This window comes from Gordionus sp. m RMFG-2023, chromosome 1 (assembly GCF_954871325.1).
Source record: "Gordionus sp. m RMFG-2023 chromosome 1, tfGorSpeb1-WG-v2, whole genome shotgun sequence".
Classification (NCBI taxonomy): Eukaryota; Metazoa; Nematomorpha; class Gordioida; order Chordodea; family Parachordodidae; genus Gordionus; species Gordionus sp. m RMFG-2023.
In genome coordinates this window covers 48,436,767-48,456,311 of record NC_088775.1, presented here as the reverse complement: position 1 = coordinate 48,456,311, position 19,545 = coordinate 48,436,767, and the positions used below count along the sequence as shown (strand labels likewise).

The 19,545-nt window shown below is 25.7% G+C and overlaps 1 protein-coding gene across 4 annotated transcripts in view; it reads right to left on the bottom strand.

Moving 5' to 3' along the window:
* Window positions 1-19,545, bottom strand: part of LOC135931500 (liprin-alpha-2-like) — a 100,108-nt gene that overhangs the window by 8,159 nt on the left and 72,404 nt on the right. For 3 of the 4 annotated variants that reach the window (XM_065468661.1, XM_065468662.1, XM_065468663.1), the window contains exons 22-23: window positions 12,901-13,119; window positions 3,497-3,672 (exon numbers count right to left, since the gene is read on the bottom strand). In XM_065468661.1, the coding sequence (XP_065324733.1) occupies window positions 3,497-3,672; window positions 12,901-13,119 (395 nt within the window). Of the gene's footprint in view, window positions 1-3,000; window positions 3,020-3,496; window positions 3,673-12,900; window positions 13,120-19,545 lie in introns of those variants that run through there. The other variant, XM_065468664.1, reaches the window with a different exon arrangement.

The window sequence follows — 19,545 nt, the reverse complement described above, 5'->3', positions numbered from 1 at the left end:
CAAGAAATCATTCATGGGATTGTTATTTTTGCTCGATTAGTACATTTAGGTTTAACAAAAAAATAAGAAGAAAATTCGTTAAATGTAAGCTATATTAAAAAAGATTTTATAAATAAAGGTAAATTTAAAAAATATAGGTTGTTTAAAAATTGAGTAAGGATTTTATAAAAAAAAAGTATAATAATAATAAGGAAGGTTTGCTGCAAAAATTAAGATATTTTTTAGTTGTAGGGATCATTAGAATCGAAGTTATAAACCTTCAAAAAGTGTTAAAAATGACCTTTTTGGCCACTTTAACCTAAAATAAATAAAAAAAAACCTGACGTGCTAGAAAAAAACTGACAGCGGATTTAGAATATGCATAAAAAAACTGTCTTAAAACATGTTTATTTAATTTTCTCCCAAAAAAATCAAGTCGAAATTTGCCACACAGTGTAATAAAGACAATATTCATAAGAATGTAATTAGTGCTGTTAACGTAAAATAAAAGTAACGGCGTTACTTTTCTGGAATACTTGTTCAAAAGCTAACGATTAACGCGTTTCACGTGAGTAATGTTAACGAAAACGTTACATTAAATTTTTTTTAAAAAATATGAATTTTTTTTTTAAATTTTATAAATCAACTACCAACGTTTTTTATTTTTAATTAATATATTTTTGTTATTAAATTTTACATATTCAAGATTATTGATCTAATTAATATTGAATCAATTAAAGTAAGTAAATTTATATTCTCTAATGTGATAATTTATTTTATTATGAATATATTGTCAATAGTACTTATTTCTTCATGAAAAAATGACTTAACTCTGTCCTGGTCCCAGTTTGAAACTTTTCTACGCCATAAAGAAAGTTAAGGGCACTACGTTTACACTTTATAAGTGTAGATTGTGTCCTAATTCAAATATTTAAACCTTGAGAAAAGATCTTGACAAATATAAACAAAAATTACGCATTAAAAAAATAGAAAATTCCGATAATAATCTATACTCGTATAATACAAATTCCATACACAAAATGACCACAAATCACTTCAATTTTATATGCTTCATATTTTATTTTAACATTACGATTGTCATTTATAGTATTAATGTCATTAGATAAAATACAAGGATAAGAGCCCTTAACGAATATCAGTTCAAGTTTGGGATCAGAAAAATAACGGTTCTGGGCTCAGTTCGTAAAATAAAAGGATGGGTTTAAGCCTATAAAACTTGGTTCGATCTTTACACAATATATTAAAATTATGTTAAAAGGGCAAATTTTTAAAATGAAAGTAACTAATATCTTATGACACATCATTTCACACATCAGTCAAAATTAGTCTAAAAATTTGACATTTGCATAAAAATATTTTTTGACACTGAAATTTCAAAATAGACCTAATTGTCATGTATAATTAATTAGGTTAAAAAAAATTAGATTCATCAAAATAAATTAGTTTGTTGCAATTGTTAGGGCTGAATTCTTCGAACCTATAAAATTCACGATAAGAGTAATGATACAGCACCTAATTTTTTTCAAAGATTCGAATCTATTCTAAACTTTTGTCGATCCGAGTTAGATCCAAAAATTTTAAATAAAAATATGCGTTTGATTTTTAAAAGTGGAAAAATTATAAGGGCCTGAGGAAAATAAAAATTTTGGTATTTTTTTTAAAAAGAATTTAAATAAAATAATTCAAAGCTACGCTAAGCTCCAGGTGCGGTCCGATTAAAATGTTAAAATCAAGGCATTTGAGAAAAGGTATGTCCAAGTGTACATATCCGTACATGGTTATCATAACCAAGGGTAGGCGGAGAATATATTCTTTTGCTAATAAGCTTAATATTGAAATCGATACCCTTCTTTTGTATATAAATTATAAATTAATAATATTTCCATTAATTAAAAATTATGCTACACCCCGAGCTACCCCTATTTAAATTTAATGCATTATATGAAAAAGAAAATAATTAAATATTTTGAGTTTGATATTTTTTCTGTTTTTAAATTAGGCTGCAAAAGGTTATGCCTCGCTCTAAAAATATTTACCACCGGGTGGGCGGGATAAATGCATTATTTAAATTAATTTAATTGTTCCAACTCAAATCACCAAATATTTTTTCCTATATAATAATAATGAAATTCAAATTGATTTCTTTATTTTCGAGATATTTCGATAACTAATTTTGTAATCCAATCAATTAATTGCAAACTTTTCAAAAATAACAATGTGTATGTATCATTTGTAATGTTAAACAAAAGAATGCAGTACTTCAGCACCATTCTTTTAAAGGAAAACATACTTTTAATAACCAATAAATACGTTAAAATAAATTTATATTATCACAATGGAAATAAAAACTATTGGATATTTCGCTTTATTATGAATATTTGGAGTAAAACTGGCGTTATTGAATATTTAAAAATGAAAATATGAGTCACTTTATCATAAAAGTATTCATTTTTATAGGGTCAATTTTAATAGAATGATGAAATTAAACAATTGAAAGATTGAACCAAGTTTTAGGAAAATTATACCCTTTGTAAATAATTCCCGAAAATAGTATCTCTAAAATTATGGAATCGCTTAACTGCATATAAATTTTCAATTTAATAATTATGATTAAGGATGTGCCGATCCACATATTTTTCACCGATTCGATCTTTTCGATATTGTTTCAAAACCGATCCGATACCGATATTTATACTGATTTTTAATCACCCCCCTTTGAACAAAATGTGATTAAGAAATCAATATTTTTTATGCAAAAAATCGAATTATGAATTTAATTTTTTTATTTCTACTATTAAGACTATAATAAAAAAATATATATTTAATAATATATCCATTTTATGTTGGTATGAATTATAAAATTGTAATATTTAATATATAAAATTATAATATATTAGATTTTTTAAATAAATATGAAAGCCTCTAGATTTTCTGGAGCTTCTACGATATGGACCAGCTATATCTCCTGCCGTAAAGCAGACTTAGATGATTCCGCAGATAACGCATTTTGCAAAATTATCTTTTGTAAAATATTTCCATTATTCAGATACCATATTTAAAAAAATTCTTGTATAAATAAAAAAATTGGCGTTATTTAAAAAGATTTAAAATAATAATAAATAAAACTTTGGGTGTTCCTTTCTATTTTTATAAAAAAAAACTTTTAAAATACTATAAATCTATTTTAAAAAAGAAATAAAATTTAAAAAAATTATTTAGAAATTATTATAATAATGTAAAATAAATATACATAACATAAAATAACAAAAAAAAGAAGTAAAAAGATCGGATCGGGTTATTACAGGTATCGGCCCGATCCAATATTTTCGGCAAACTCTAAATATCGGTACCGATCTGATATTTAATATCGGCACAGCCCTAATTATGATCTTAACAAAAAAAATTAAATAATAAAATAATATCAAAACACCCAAAAATTATTGAAATAAAACTTGACAGATAAATAGTATGTTGATATAGTTTTAATGAATTAAACCTATGAAAAGAATCAACTATCTTTAGCTGATTTCTTAAATCCTTTTTGGTCAAATGTTCTAACATCCTTGCATCAACAAGACATTCCATAAATGATGTTCTGTATTGAGAAAGACCTAAACTAGGTAACCATTCATTACCCACCCATTCATGATTCATATCTCCGTAAGCCAGATTCTATAAAAAATATTATCTAAGTTACAGGGTTGGGCAGTATCGCGGATATTTGTATCTAAGATACAAGATACTTTTGTATCTTGTCTCTTCTATCTTTTTTATAATTTTGGAAAGTATCTTGTATCCAGTATCTAAGATACATATTATTTAAAAGTATTTGTATCTTAACCAACTTTGTATTCAAAAAGATACAGATACTTTAAAAAAAATTTATATTGGTTAATTTAAATAGTATTAAAATTTAAAATGATATTGTTTTAAGATTTAAATGAAAAATTTAATCAAAATTTAGATATTTTAAGATAATTTTTGATATATGACGTTGGTCGTCATATAGCAATTTGCTAACAATTATAACTACCATATTTGAATCGTTTTATATCTGTCTATTTTAAAATTATGGAAGAAGAAAATAGAATAATATGTTTATCTTCGTATTAAGATGATTCTTCAACCGAAAATTATAACAATAATTTAAACTAAGCATACTTAATGGCAAATTTTTTGAAGAACTTCAAGATGATCATAAAAGAAATAGGTCCGTGAAGTTGGCCGAACGATTGGAAGCACTAACGATGAATCATATGTCATTTTTTAGTGCTTCAATCTGTATAGTAGACGAATTTAAGGGAAAAAAGTTATAAGCAAAAATAAAAATTTGTGTCAACTTCACGCTTAAAGGTCGATTGGAAGCACTAACGATGAAACTTATATCATTCTTTAGTGCTACGTTAGTAGAGGTTAGTGCTTCAATCAGTTCCGTAGCCGAATTTAAGAATAAAAAGTTATTCACGAAAAAAACAAAAATAAACAAATAATGGCGACGTGCCAAAACAAAAACTATAGGAGTACTAAACATCCGGTTTTCGACATTATTTAGTGCTTAATTAGTGTATTTAAATTCCGTAATTTATTTTGTTAACCGTCATATGAAAAAAATATAACACGCTAAATAAATTTTTAGAGGTCAAATTTCGGCTAGAAAATTATGAAAGCACTAACGATGAAACTTATATCATTCTTTAGTGCTTCGTTAGTAGAGGTTAGTGCTTTAATCAGTTTTGTAGCCGAATTTAAGAATAAAAAGTTATTCACGAAAAAAACAAAAATAAACAATGGCGACGTGCCAAAACAAAAACTATAGGAGTACTAAACATCCGGTTTTCGCCATTATTTAGTGCTTAATTAGTGTATTTAAATTCCGTTATTAATTTTGTTAACCGTCATATGAAAAAATTGTAAAACGCTAAAGAAATTTTTAGAGGTCAAATTTCGGCTAGAAAATTATAAAAGCACTAACGATGAAACTTATATATTTAGATCTCATTATTATCAATATAATTATGCAGGAATTCTGATAGTTACCCTGATTCAATATAGCATATCAATAATTCAAATTTTCTGACACCTCTTTAGAATCTTAAGAAAAGAATATATCAAATTGATTATGTTTCTATAGATAGATATGAATAATTGTATTCAAACTCTTCTCTAGAAATTATCAAAACAACTAAAGAAGTTATTAATAAAAATGTAAGTCCAACTCCACTTAGTGGTCGAAAATATAATCCTCAAGCGTTATATCTTTTTATTGGAAAACTGTTACTCGATAATATAAATTGTAGATTAAGAGTGTTATATTTTTATTCGAATATTGTAACTACAATATTGATGGAAGAATAAAGAAGGAAAAAATTATAAAAAATGTATGATATAATTTTCAACGAATAAAACAGCAATTAGCGAAAATAAGCATATAATCAATAAAACATTCTATATAACAAATATAAACAAATACGAATATAGTTTAAAAAACCTTTATGTTTAAAAAACCTTTATGGCATAGTTATAAATAATATTTAATTTTTTAATACATATAATGCAATATAATTTTATTTGAATTGTATAGGATAATTTTCAATTCACAATTTCTGTTGTCACAAATGACATAAATTATTTAGGGGTCGTGTAAAATCATTTGATTTGATAAGCTCCTCCCAAGATAAAAACATTCTTCAATCCTAAAATCATATATATTATTTATTTGATATTTTAAAATATACCTTATTCTATAGGATTAGGAAACTTCAGCAAATACCTTATAATATATAAGATCGGAGAAAATATCATATATTTTCTAATTTAATAATTCCAGTACTATATTGAACGACAAATTTAATTCTTTCTCTAGCATAATATGGATTTAATTTAAATATATTTTTGCATGGGAAGTGTCAAGGGCTTAATTGTAAAAGCTATGTAACGAAATGTTGAACAATATTAATGGTCAAACTTTATTTTTATTTGTATTATGATAACTAATTATAACAGTACTACCGTAAAGAAAGACGGGCGCATTTAATTTTTGCCTGCAATTTTTTACCTTTTTATTTATAATTTAAAGCCAAATTTAGTTATTATTGTTAGATGAGAGTTTTTAATACCTATCTTATTTACCCCATTAACTAATCACATTTACTTCCCACCCCGTGAAGGTGGGAGTTGGAATTTAAGGGAGCAAAGAGGGAAAAATAAGATTGATTAAAAAAAGGAAGAAATTAAAAAAAAGAGACAAAGATATTTATAGCATTTCTATAATTTAAAAGAAGAGATGCTGATACTTTCATATTTAATACGTCTGAACAATACCAAAAAAATAGGTAGTATATAAATTACAAACTATGTTAAAATAGTTTGTAATATAATATACAATTTCACTTTATATATTTTTTAAAAAATAATTTTTATTACACTTTTGATTTTGAATATAGATTTCGTATTTCAATTTTTTTTAGAAAATTCACGAAATAAAGAAGCATCACAAATATTCTTAAATATAATTTAAATGGCATATTTTATTTACAATGATTAATTAATCTACTATTATAAATTTTATAATTTTTTTTACTGCCATTAAAATAATTTAAAAAAAATTTGACAATTTAGAAAGAAAAATAATTATACCAAATCTTAATATAGCTCCTATTCTCATTGCTTGTGAGAATCATAGTTCTTTGATTTTTAATTCATTATTCTTCAAGTTAATTTAAAAACTTTTCTGTTTAAAATTATTATTATATAATTATTTCATTCATTTAATGACCATCAAGCCAATCGGCATTTAATAAAGAAATGATTTTAAATAATTTTCCGTATGGTAGGGAAGGTAACCTCTTGCAAATAACGGGGATAAATTAATGGTGGGGAATCAGGGATAGCAATATCTCTAAAAATGATTAGGAAAAAAAATACAAGTTTTACCCCTAGAAATAATTAAGTTGGAGAAATATTTTAAATTTTAATATGTAGCTTAATAATAGTTCTTTAATATGACATACAAAGTAAAAATCAAAATCAAAATCCCCGCAAATTCTTATATTTTATCAAATAAATAGAATATAAATTGAGAACTGCTTATTGATATTGGGCAAGCTTTGATCACATATTCCTTTTATTTTCGATTTTTTTTTTAAATTAACATTTTTAATTTATAATAATCGACAATTACAAAAATGTTTTTAATATACAAACACGAAATTAATAATAACAAGGTTTAAAAAAAAATCATAATCATTACATCTAATCCTTACCCAAAGGATGATCGGAATTTTTATTTTCATCGTCACTTTGCCCTAGCATCAGCTCTTCCATTCTTTGGACTTCCAATGATGTCCTTAAATGCGCCTGATGTCCTGTCCCACTTGTCGAGGCTTTATGAACTTTTCCGACAATGGAATCCTGAATGAGTTATCCACCGATTCTTTTGGCAATCCCGCGAGGGCAACGTCGGTTCTCCTAGATCTTGTTCTTGGCAAAGATCCATAATTTTCCCGACAGTTGAATATTTTATGCCCCAAACGCCCACACGATGAAAATAAAAATTCTGATCATCCTTTGGGAAAGGATTAGATGTAATGATTATGATTTTTTTTTAAACCTTGTTATTATTAATTTCGTGTTTGTATATTAAAAATATTTTAATTGTCCATTATTATAAATTAAAAATGTTAATTAAAAAAAAATCGAAAATAAAAGGAATATGTGATCAAAGCTTGCCCAATATCAATAAGCAGTTCTCAATATATCATATTTATTTGATAAAATATAAGAATTTGCGGGGATTTTGATTCTTACTTTGTATGTCATATTAAAGAACTATTATTAAGCTACATATTAAAATTTAAAATATTTCTCCAACTTAATTATTTCTCGGGGTAAACCTTGTATTTTTTTTCCTAATCATTTTTAGAGATTTTGCTATCCCTGATTCCCCACCATTTATTTATCCCCGTTATTTGCAAGAGGTTACCTTCCCTACCATCCTAAATATATAAAAATTACGGAAAATTATTTAAAATCATATCTTTATTAAATGCCGATTGGCTTGATGGTCATTAAATGAATGAAATAATTATATAATAATAATTTTAAACACAAAATTTTTTAAATTAACTTGAAGAATAATGAATTAAAAATCAAAGAACTATGATACAAGCAATGAGAATAGGAGCTATATTAAGATTTGGTATAATTATTTTTCTTTCTAGATTGTCAATTTTTTTAAAGGCAGTAAAAAATTTTATAAAATTTATAATAGATTAGATTAATTAATCTCATGTGTGGTTAATTATTTTAGTATAAAATTGTAAATAAAATAAGCCATTTAAATTATATTTAAGAATATTTGTGATAATGTTTCTTTATTTTGTGAATTTTTTAAAAAAATTGAAATACGAAATCTATATTCAAAATCATAGTGTAATAAAAATTATTTTTTAAAAAATATATAAAGTGAAATTGTATATTATATTACAAACTATTTTAACATAGTTTGTAATTTATATACTACCTATTTTTTGGTATTGTTCAGACGTATTAAATATGAAAGTATCAGCATCTCTTCTTTTAAATTATAAAAATGCTATAAATATCTTTGTCTCTTTTTTTTAATTTCTTCCTTTTTTTAGTCAATCTTATTTTTCCCTCTTTGCTCCCTTAAATTCCAACTCCCACCTTCACGGGGTGGGAAGTAAATGTGATTAGTTAATGGGGTAAATAAGATAGGTATTAAAAACTCTCATCTAACAATAATAACTTAATTTGGCTTTAAATTATAAATAAAAAGGTAAAAAATTGTAGGCAAAAATTAAATGCGCCCGTCTTTCTTGACGGTAGTACTGTTATAATTAGTTATCATAATACAAATAAAAATAAAGTTTGACCATTAATATTGTTCAACATTTCGTTACATAGCTTTTACAATTAAGCCCTTGACACTTCCCATGCAAAAATATATTTAAATTAAATCCATATTATGCTAGAGAAAGAATTAAATTTGTCGTTCAATATAGTACTGGAATTATTAAATTAGAAAATATATGATATTTTCTCCGATCTTATATATTATATGGTATTTGCTGAAGTTTCCTAATCCTATAGAATAAGGTATATTTTAAAATATCAAATGAATAATATATATGATTTTAGGATTGAAGAATGTTTTTATCTTGGGAGGAGCTTATCAAATCAAATGATTTTACACGACCCCTAAATAAATTTTGGCATTTGTGACAACAGAAATTGTGAATTGAAAATTATCCTATACAATTCAAATAAAATTATATTGCATTATATGTATTAAAAAATTAAATATTATTTATAACTAAAGGTTTTTTAAACATAAAGGTTTTTTAAACTATATTCGTATTTGTTTATATTTGTTATATAGAATGTTTTATTGATTATATGCTTATTTTCGCTAATTGCTGTTTTATTCGTTGAAAATTATATCATACATTTTTTATAATTTTTTCCTTCTTTATTCTTCCATCAATATTGTAGTTACAATATTCGAATAAAATTATAACACTCTTATTCTACAATCTATTTATATTATCGAGTAACAGTTTTCCAATAAAAAGATATAACGCTTGAGGATTATATTTTCGACCACTAAGTGGAGTTGGACTTACATTTTTATTAATAACTTCTTTAGTTGTTTTGATAATTTCTAGAGAAGAGTTTGAATACAATTATTCATATCTATCTATAGAAACATAATCAATTTGATATATTCTTTTCTTAAGCTTCTAAAGAGGTGTCAGAAAATTTGAATTATTGATGTGCTATATTGAATCAGGGTAACTATCAGAATTCCTGCATAATTATATTGATAATAATGAGATCTAAATATATAAGTTTCATCATTAGTGCTTTCATAATTTTCTAGCCGAAATTTGACCTCTAAAAATTTCTTTAGCGTTTTACAATTTTTTCATATGACGGTTAACAAAATTAATAACGGAATTTAAATACACTAATTAAGCACTAAATAATGGCGAAAACCGGATGTTTAGTACTCCTATAGTTTTTGTTTTGGCACGTCGCCATTGTTTATTTTTGTTTTTTTTGTGAATAACTTATTATTCTTAAATTCGGCTACAAAACTGATTAAAGCACTAACCTCTACTAACGAAGCACTAAAGAATGATATAAGTTTCATCGTTAGTGCTTTCATAATTTTCTAGCCGAAATTTGACCCCTAAAAATTTCTTTAGCGTGTTACATTTATTCCATATGACGGTTAACAAAATAAATTACGGAAATTAAATATACTAATTAAGCACTAAATAATGGCGAAAACCGGATGTATAGTACTCCTATAGTTTTTGTTTTGGCACGTCGCCATTATTTGTTTATTTTTATTTTATTTGCTAATAACTTTTTATTCTTAAATTCGGCTACAAAACTGATTAAAGCACTAACCTCTACTAACGAAGCACTAAAAAATGATATAAGTTTCATCGTTAGTGCTTTCATAATTTTCTAGCCGAAATTTCACCTCTAAAAATTTCTTTAGCATTTTACAATTTTTTCATATGACGGTTAACAAAATTAATAACGGAATTTAAATACACTAATTAAGCACTAAATAATGGCGAAAACCGGATGTTTAGTACTCCTATAATTTTTGTTTTGGCACGTCGCCATTATTTGTTTATTTTTGTTTTTTTCGTGAATAACTTTTTATTCATAAATTCGGCTACAAAATGGATTGAAGCACTAACCTCTACTAGCGAAGCACTAAAGAATGATATAAGTTTCATCGTTAGTGCTTACAATCGACTTTTAAGCGTGAAGTTGGCACAAATTTTTATTTTTGCTTATAACTTTTTTTCCTTAAATTCGGCTACTATACGGATTGAAGCAATAACAAGCACTAACGAAGCAAAATGACATATGATTCATCGTTAGTGCTTCCATCGTTCGGTCAACTTCACGGAGCTTAAAGAAATTCATCGTGACTTTGGTATTGACGAAAAAGTTATAGCAACTGTTACAATAACGGCTCTAACTTTAAGAAAGCTTTCAAGGAGTTTGGATATTCTATGGAAGCTGTAGAGAATGACTTTGACATCAATGATGATGAATGTATAGAATTCGAAATCATTGAAAGTATTATTTAATACTTCTTTAAAATTTATTATGATATTGTAAATTTAGTAAAAAATTTTATTCAAATAAAATTATTTATTTGTTTATTTAAGGGTCTAAAGAAGCCTCAATAACATTGCCTCAACACACTCGTTGTTTGTGCCATACGATAAGTCTAATTGCCACAACAGATGTCGAAAGAGCTATTAAGGATTCTCCTAACATTTCTAAAATTCATCATCCTGCAATAGCTAAATGTACTAAGCTATGGAATGCAAATAATAGGCCTAAAACTGCAGAACTTATCAAAGCAGTTTTAGGAAAACAATTAGTTACACCTTGTTGCACTAGATGGAATAGTTTGTATGATAGTCTTCATAGTTTATTAAAATTTAAAGGCGAACTTCCTAAATTATGTCAAAAATTAGAATTTCCTAAATTAAGAGATATTGAAATTCAATATTTAGAAGAATATTGCAATATAATGGCCCCATTGGCTATAGCGATTGACAAAATACAGAGTGAAATCAACTGCCATTATGGAGAATCAGCTCCAATTTTAAATGTCGTTAAAAAAAATTACAAATTTAATTCAAACCAATCTAAAATTTTGCAAACCATTCGCTGTTGCCATAGAAAATTATTTAAATAAAAGATTTAAAAATATATATGATTTTGATAACAATTTTAAAAGTGCATTTTTGGCAACTATTTCTCATCCCTATTTTAAAAATCGTTGAATTGATGGTGAAAAAGAAATAAAATACCTTCAGGATTTGTTATTACATGAAGTTTTAATTGTTTTTAAAAATAATATTGAAATTAATACTTCAACAAAATCTTCAATTGATGAAGATGATGATTACTTTTGCCTTAAAAGTACCACATCCAATTCTAATAATTCAATAAATGATATTGAACTAGAGGTCCTAAATTATATGAAAGATGGCAGGCGGAGTATAAATATGTTAAATAGTTATATATAAAAGAAATATTTATTAAATATAACACAATATTACCCTCCTCAGCCCCCGTTGAAAGATTATTTAGCTTTGCTAATATGGTTAATAGACCAAATCGTCAAAGATTGAACGAAAAATTAATAATATTAAAAAATAATGCTGATTTTTTATTATTTACTAATTATATAATTATTAAATGGAATATCGCATTATCTTTTATAATAAATTTGTTATTTTCTACAATTTATTTTAAATATTTTTTTATAAATTTATATTATAGATAAGAAAATAAAGCTTTATACATTTTGATTTTGACTATTTAAAGTTTTTTAAAAAAGTATCTTGTATCTTAGATACTTTTTTTTAAAAAATACAAGTATCTTGTATCTTATTTCTTATTGAAATTTTTCTAAAGTATCTTGTATCTTAAATACAAAATTTTATAAAGTATCTGTATCCGAATACAATTTTCTGAAAATTTGCCAAACCCTGATAAGTTAATTATGAAGAAGGAAATAGTGTAAATTCTTAAATGTACTAAATAATTATATAAAACTATTAAAAAATTTATAGCTTATCCGCAGGGGATGACATTTACTTGAGATTATCTAAAACTAAAATTTGAAGAAATCCTTACAAAAATAAATTTCTAAGCATATGTTTTTGAAAGCATAATTATATTAGATGTCTCATTTTTAACTAAATTTAATGTAATCTTACCTACAATTTAATTTGCATTGTCAGAATGATAAATAAGAAGATATAATCAAAAAGAGACTCTATCGTAGTCTGCAAGCCTAATTTATTTAAACTAAATTAAAATTTTAAGTACACTATGGCAAGAAGAGGGTTGTTTGAGGGTCAAGGCTGTAGTGGGATCTGTGAGACCAACCATCTCCTGTATAGCCAAGCGCAGTTTGAGCCGGTGCAACGGGTTGCTGATACCGATTTCGCGCTGAATTTCGGCGTCGGAAAGAGCCGACATAACGGCTCCGCTTTTTACGTTGGCACGACATGCTGCTACGTACCATGCCGGCATACCCACCCATAACTGTATAATCAATAAAAAGAATTAAACCATGTATTTTTGAATTTTTATCATCGATTATATTTAGAGATTTTTGGATAAAATTTTAAAAATAATTTGATGTGTAAATTTAAAACGCTTGAAAAAGGGATATTGGTCTTGAAAACTAGGACTATCAAAGGCTTTGATTTTCGGGTATAAATAATTCACCATCATTGTGATGTAAGGGGTTATATGATAGTCAAGTAAAATGCAAGACATTTAAGATCGAATCTGTTAAATTTATTTCGATTAAATAATTCAGACCAGGCCACCGTTTATAGCCTTATATTTTGCATTTTCCATCCGATAAAATATAGAAAGGGAATGAACTACATTAAATAACCTAAATTTTATGCTTCTTACAGATTTCAACTTACAACGGTATCGGTATAAATTATTGAGAGTTCCCCTTTTTTATTGTAACACATTATCAATTGTTTGGCGCAAAATTGGCTTCTTTTAAGCCATTAAATTAATTTTAGAGTATGTAATAAACCAATAAAAAATATTATTATAATAAAAAAAATTTTGCTATTGAATAAATAATTTTTTTAAATTCAATATAATCTCCTTTAATTTTATAGTACCTACCAGAGTTGTTAAAAAATACTTTTTAAATGGATCTAGATACAGATACATAGTCTAAAAATTTATCTAGATACAGATACAGCTTCTAAAAAGTTATCTTGATACAGATACATTTTTTATTATACTCTTAAATAAGGTTTGATAAACCTAAATTAGGATTCTTTTGTGAAAATTCATGAAATGATCTAAAAAATTTATTGACTTGATATCACATTTATCAAAATATAACTATAATAATGATTTTTAGATATTAATATAATATATGATTAATATAAATAATTATTATATATCATTAATAAAATAATATAATATATGATTAAATGATTATAAATACTTATTAGATTTCAGTAATATTTTCAAAATTTTGGTTTAAGACATCCTCGTTTATCTGTAAAGACATTTTTAGCTATACTAAAAAGTCTTTCAACAGGGGCACTGGAAGGGATTGTGGTGTCATATTTAATGAATAACATTTTTATATCAGGATATTGTTTAAAAATACTAAAATCTTGGCATTCATTTTTGAAAAAACTATTTAAAATTTGTTGATTATCAGAATTTAAATCATTAACAATCATATCTCCTGCTGTGGGATACTGAAAAAAATCGGATATTCAATTATTAGTTTTTTTTCACAGGTTAATTTGCACTCATTTGAAGACTTTGATAATTCCTCAACTAATCTTTGTATTAATTGTTTTTTTTTTATTAAAATTTTCATCCATTTGCAACCATGTCCAATCTTTAAAAAAAGGATGAAGCATAGTTGCCAAAATATTTTCATCTTCAACAATTGTCCACATAAACCTAGAATTATTAAATACTGATTAATTTATTATTAATTTACCTATTGGTAAACAAAATTTCAGGTTCATTTGTTTAAAAATTTTCAATTTAATAATGAGCTGGGAAATATGTTTACCAGCGATAGGCACTCCAACAATCGGCTGTTGTGCATATTAACGATGGTTCTATTAGACTTTTAATGATTTCTTTCTTTTCATTCTCCCATCTTTGGGAAATTCTAGCAATCACTGTCTATCTGCAAATTATATTTTTTAGTGGAGCTAATGTTTTGATCATTTTTATAAATGATGGATTTTCATCAATTGAAAATGGCTGAATTCTATCTATAATAAAATCAGATATTAAATCATCTAAAATGGTTTGGGTTAAAGTCTGAGGTCTCTTGAAAAAAAAACCAATGGACGATGAGCCTAGTCCAATATTTTCTTTAATAGATTTTTTCTCCTTCCCCTTTTTTATTAGGATTAAGAGTGTTTGATGTTTTCTCTTAAAATTTAAACATTTATTTAGTATCTATACCCTTAAATGTTTTACAATGTTCGAAGTTAAGGTAATGCTAACTGAAATTTTCATATTTTTTGGGACATGGCAAACATTTTACTAACAGAGATTTGTTTTCTTTATTTTGAGATATTATTTTAAAATATGGTCTATAAATTGGCCATGGAATGTCGTCATTTTCGTCATCAATATTAAACTTAAAAATTAATATAATAGAATAAAATACCAATTCCATAGCAATTAAAAATGGCAAATTCCTTGAGATGGATTGTAATATCAGAATTTGCTTGTTATTGATAACTCGGACATAATATTTAATTAATATTTATATATCTTTTTTATATATAAGTTTTAATATTTTACATATATATATAATTTTTTAATATTATTAATTTATATGCTCATATGAAATAAAATAAATTTTACACTCAAGTATTTTTATTTATAATATAAAAAAGCGTTAAATAAAAGTATATCAAAATGTAACTTAAAAAGTATCTAAAAACAGATACAGATACCTCTAAAATAATATCTAGATACAGATACTTTAATCAAAAATCTATCTAGATACAGATATCACATTTTTATATCAAGTATCTAGATACTTTAACAACTCTGGTACCTACTGCCTAGCTTTATAAATTTTTTTATTAAATTAGGCTATCCTCAGAAGTGTCCTAAGGATGTTATATTTTTTTAAAGAAAAATCGCTTTTGATAGTTTTATTTTTATTCCCTAGCATACTATATACTTGAATATTGTCTTGGTCTGCGAGTCCTGTACATCTTCTAAGAACCAATTGGTATTTCAATAAAAACATTTAACTCAAAAGGTAATAGAATAGCGTAAATATCCAAGTTGTATGATAATAACTAGGTATATTCGATATTCTTTGTCAATCTCCAACAAGCATCACAAAAATCTATTGTAGTGAACATACGACCACTGAATTTAATATCTTCAAACGTTGATAGTAACTATTGATCAAATTTTAAATGTGGATTTAAAGTTACACGAAAGTCTCCACAAATTCTGACTCTACAAACTGTTTAATATGGTTAAATTGGTGTAGCCTAGTGTTGTTAAACGGCTCATTTTGAGCCGATTTTTAAAAATGGCTAACTCATTATTTTAGCCTGAAAAATATAGCCTAAGCCTTGAGATTTCGCTAATAGATGTCCAAACCTTTGTTCCTTCTACAAACAAAATCTTCAGGCTTGAGTTAAATTATTCTGCATGAAATAGTGAATAAGCCGTTTTTAAAAATCGGCTCAAAACGAGCCGTTTAACAACACTAGTGTAGCCCATTCAATTGGAGTGGCCATTGGGTCAAACTTCGAGAACTTTATACTCAACTTACCAATACATTTCTTAATATCTTTTTTCCTTACTATTTGCTACATTTAAACAATTTATTTGTACTTGGCCTTGAGTCTTAAATAAATTCTAAAAACAATGGTAATCCATTGTAATTAGTAGTCTATATTCTGTATATTGATAGGGTTTAATTTCATACTCATATATATCACACCTAATGCTTGTAATGTTTTTTTTCATAAGTAGTTATGATGAGGGGCATAATTGAGTTTTTCCTCTACTATGTTTTTTTATATTTAGAATGAACGTAAAAATCCATTATAAATGCTTTTTTTATTTATCCGTACTTTTATTGTTGTTTGCTTTTTGGTATGCTGGACATGTTTCTTTAGTATATATGTCATCTATTATCATAATTCTTTCTCTAATTATTATTATAAACTCGTCGGTCATTTCTGTCATTATTATCAAATTTATCTCAATTATTAGCATTTTTTCTTACGTTCGTTATTAAAAGTTTTATTTCTTTATGGATTCTAGTTATAAAAATTGTTACTGTTACGACATCTTGAAATTTTATTTTAATACCATCTTCGCTTTTATCTTCAGGGATCTAGTTCGGACTTCTAATACTAGTTGTAATTTAACTCTAACTCCCGAAATTGTTCGTCAATTGTTGTTTTGAAATAACGGCATTGTCGACAACTTTCTTTTAACTGATTTATAAAATTTTCTATGTTCCCATTATTTTCTCCTTACATTTAACAAAATTTTATTCTAGTCAAGAATACAGTTTTTGTTGTATAAAAAATTTCTGGAGGTCTAGATTTTAATTCTCCAGACTACATTTTCCCGATATCTTTAGAATACAAATGATTTTCTTAATATGAGACTCAACTTAGAGGTTTAGCCAAAATGCCTAGCTAATCTACAATGGAGTTGGTTAAAGTTAGGTTATATTAATTATTATTAAATTTATCATTACAAATATATTTCGACCCACTTAATAAATAACAGAGACCTGCAGAGGTACCATTTGCACGGCCCGGCCTGGTTTTAAATTTTTTAGGCCCGGCTTAAAATTATATTCGACCTGGTATATACAAAAATTCACCTATGAGGTATTTTACCATATTTTTCAGCGAGTATTATTGCTTATTATTTAAAAAATACATGTAAAAAGCTAATATTTTGAGAATATTATATTGAATTTATAAAAATTATAAAACTGTTATTTATAAAAATGGATATTTTGAGCATATACTATATTTTATATTGCATTTATAAAAATAAAATAATATTCATAAAAATGGTAATAATATTTTGAGCATATACTATATTTTATATTGCATTTAAAAAAAATAAAATTAATATTTAATTTTTAAAAATGGAAAATATTTTGAGAATATAATATATTGTATTTAATTTACTATTTAATTTATAAAATAAAAATAAATCGCTATTTAAAAAAATGCCTGTATAATAAATATTTTGAAAATATAATCTAATTGCACAATATTAATATAATTTATTTTATAATAAAAATTTTTAACAAAAGAAGATAATTATAATATTGTAAAAAAAATAATGAAAAATGTTGGATTAAAAACTTTCATGACTCAAGGTAAATATAATAAATGCAATAAATATTTGACAGTTTGCTAAAAAACCAGCATGATTGACGAAACCCTATACTCAAGAAAGATATTAAAAATTCACAAATTATCATGAAGAAAGAGAAGCATATCTACCTTTTCAGGTTGAAGATTACTTCTTCTTTCTTCAAGAATTCTCCCAGTAGTGGAAAAATTCCGCTCACAGCTTGTACTTGAAGCAGGAATTGTCAATACCCGTTTTGCCAATTTTGCTAAAATTGGAAATTCGCTTTGATGAGCCGCCCACCACTCTAACAAATTATCCACCTTAAATGTTTCATCTATTTTTTTATTTATGTAATTATAATATTCATGATCGGGTATTGACATATTACCAGAATTACCATCGCCCCATTTGTCATAAAACGATTCAGTTTGTTTAACAACAGTCGTAATTTGACTGGTCGATGGTATTTCATTTACTTCCTGAGCCTCTTGTAATTTAATATAATCTTTTATATAGTTTTCCGTCATCTTGCGATCTGTCCCTGACAACATACGTAATTGCTTGAATTTGGGACAGAGAAAAAGAGAAATAAAATGATACTTGTGTAAAACAAATTTTTCAATTAAAAACAATTTTATTTCTCCTTTTTCGCTTTGAAAGGTATTACAAACTTCAAGAAGTGATATTCCTTTATTTGATTGTTTTGGTAAAATATATTCTAAAAATTTAGATATGAATTATAAAAAAAATATATTAATAATACTTGAATAGGGGGCTTATTTAAGATATTCCTTTATTTGATTGTTTTGGTAAAATATGTTGTAAAATTTAGATATGAATTATAAAAAAATATATTAATACTTTGAATAAATTTGCAGGAAATTAATAATTAGATCGATCTGTGGGTGTTAGGCACTGTTAACCATCACCCAATATTATATTAATCATAACTATAATATAATATAATCTTATAACCATTAACTCATAATGTAAAAATTTTTATAAAAAATATTAAGGCCCGGCCCGGGTTTAACAATCTTAGGCCCGGCCCGGGTTTAACAATCTTAGGCCCGGCCCGGATATATTTTAAAAAAAAATTTTAGGCCCGGCCTGGATAAAAAAAATTTATTTTAGGCCCGGCCCGGGTATATTTAAAAAATTTAAAATACGACCCGGCCCGGGTTTAGGGCCGGGCCTGCAGGTCTCTGATAAATAATAAGAACTACATTTATAAGCATATTATTCAATTGTGTTATGGTCTAATATCTACTTCATTAGAAGAAGAAAAAATTAAAAACATGTTTAAATAAGTATAAAAAATTCAATATAACTGCCACAATCCTCTTAATAACTCCCCAATATCAAGAGTATCTTATGAATAATAAATTAGACGAAACTTGTGATATAAAGGAACTAGGATTTCTACCGGGTAGTAATAATTAAGTTGTTTGAACTGATATAATAAATTTTTGATGTAAATCGATATCTCTGAGAAGCAGAATATATGTGCGTTAGAATATATAATAAACATTAATTAGCTGTTAGTAACTCTGCCTAACCTGCCCATCAAGCAAAACGGCTAATTATAGTAAC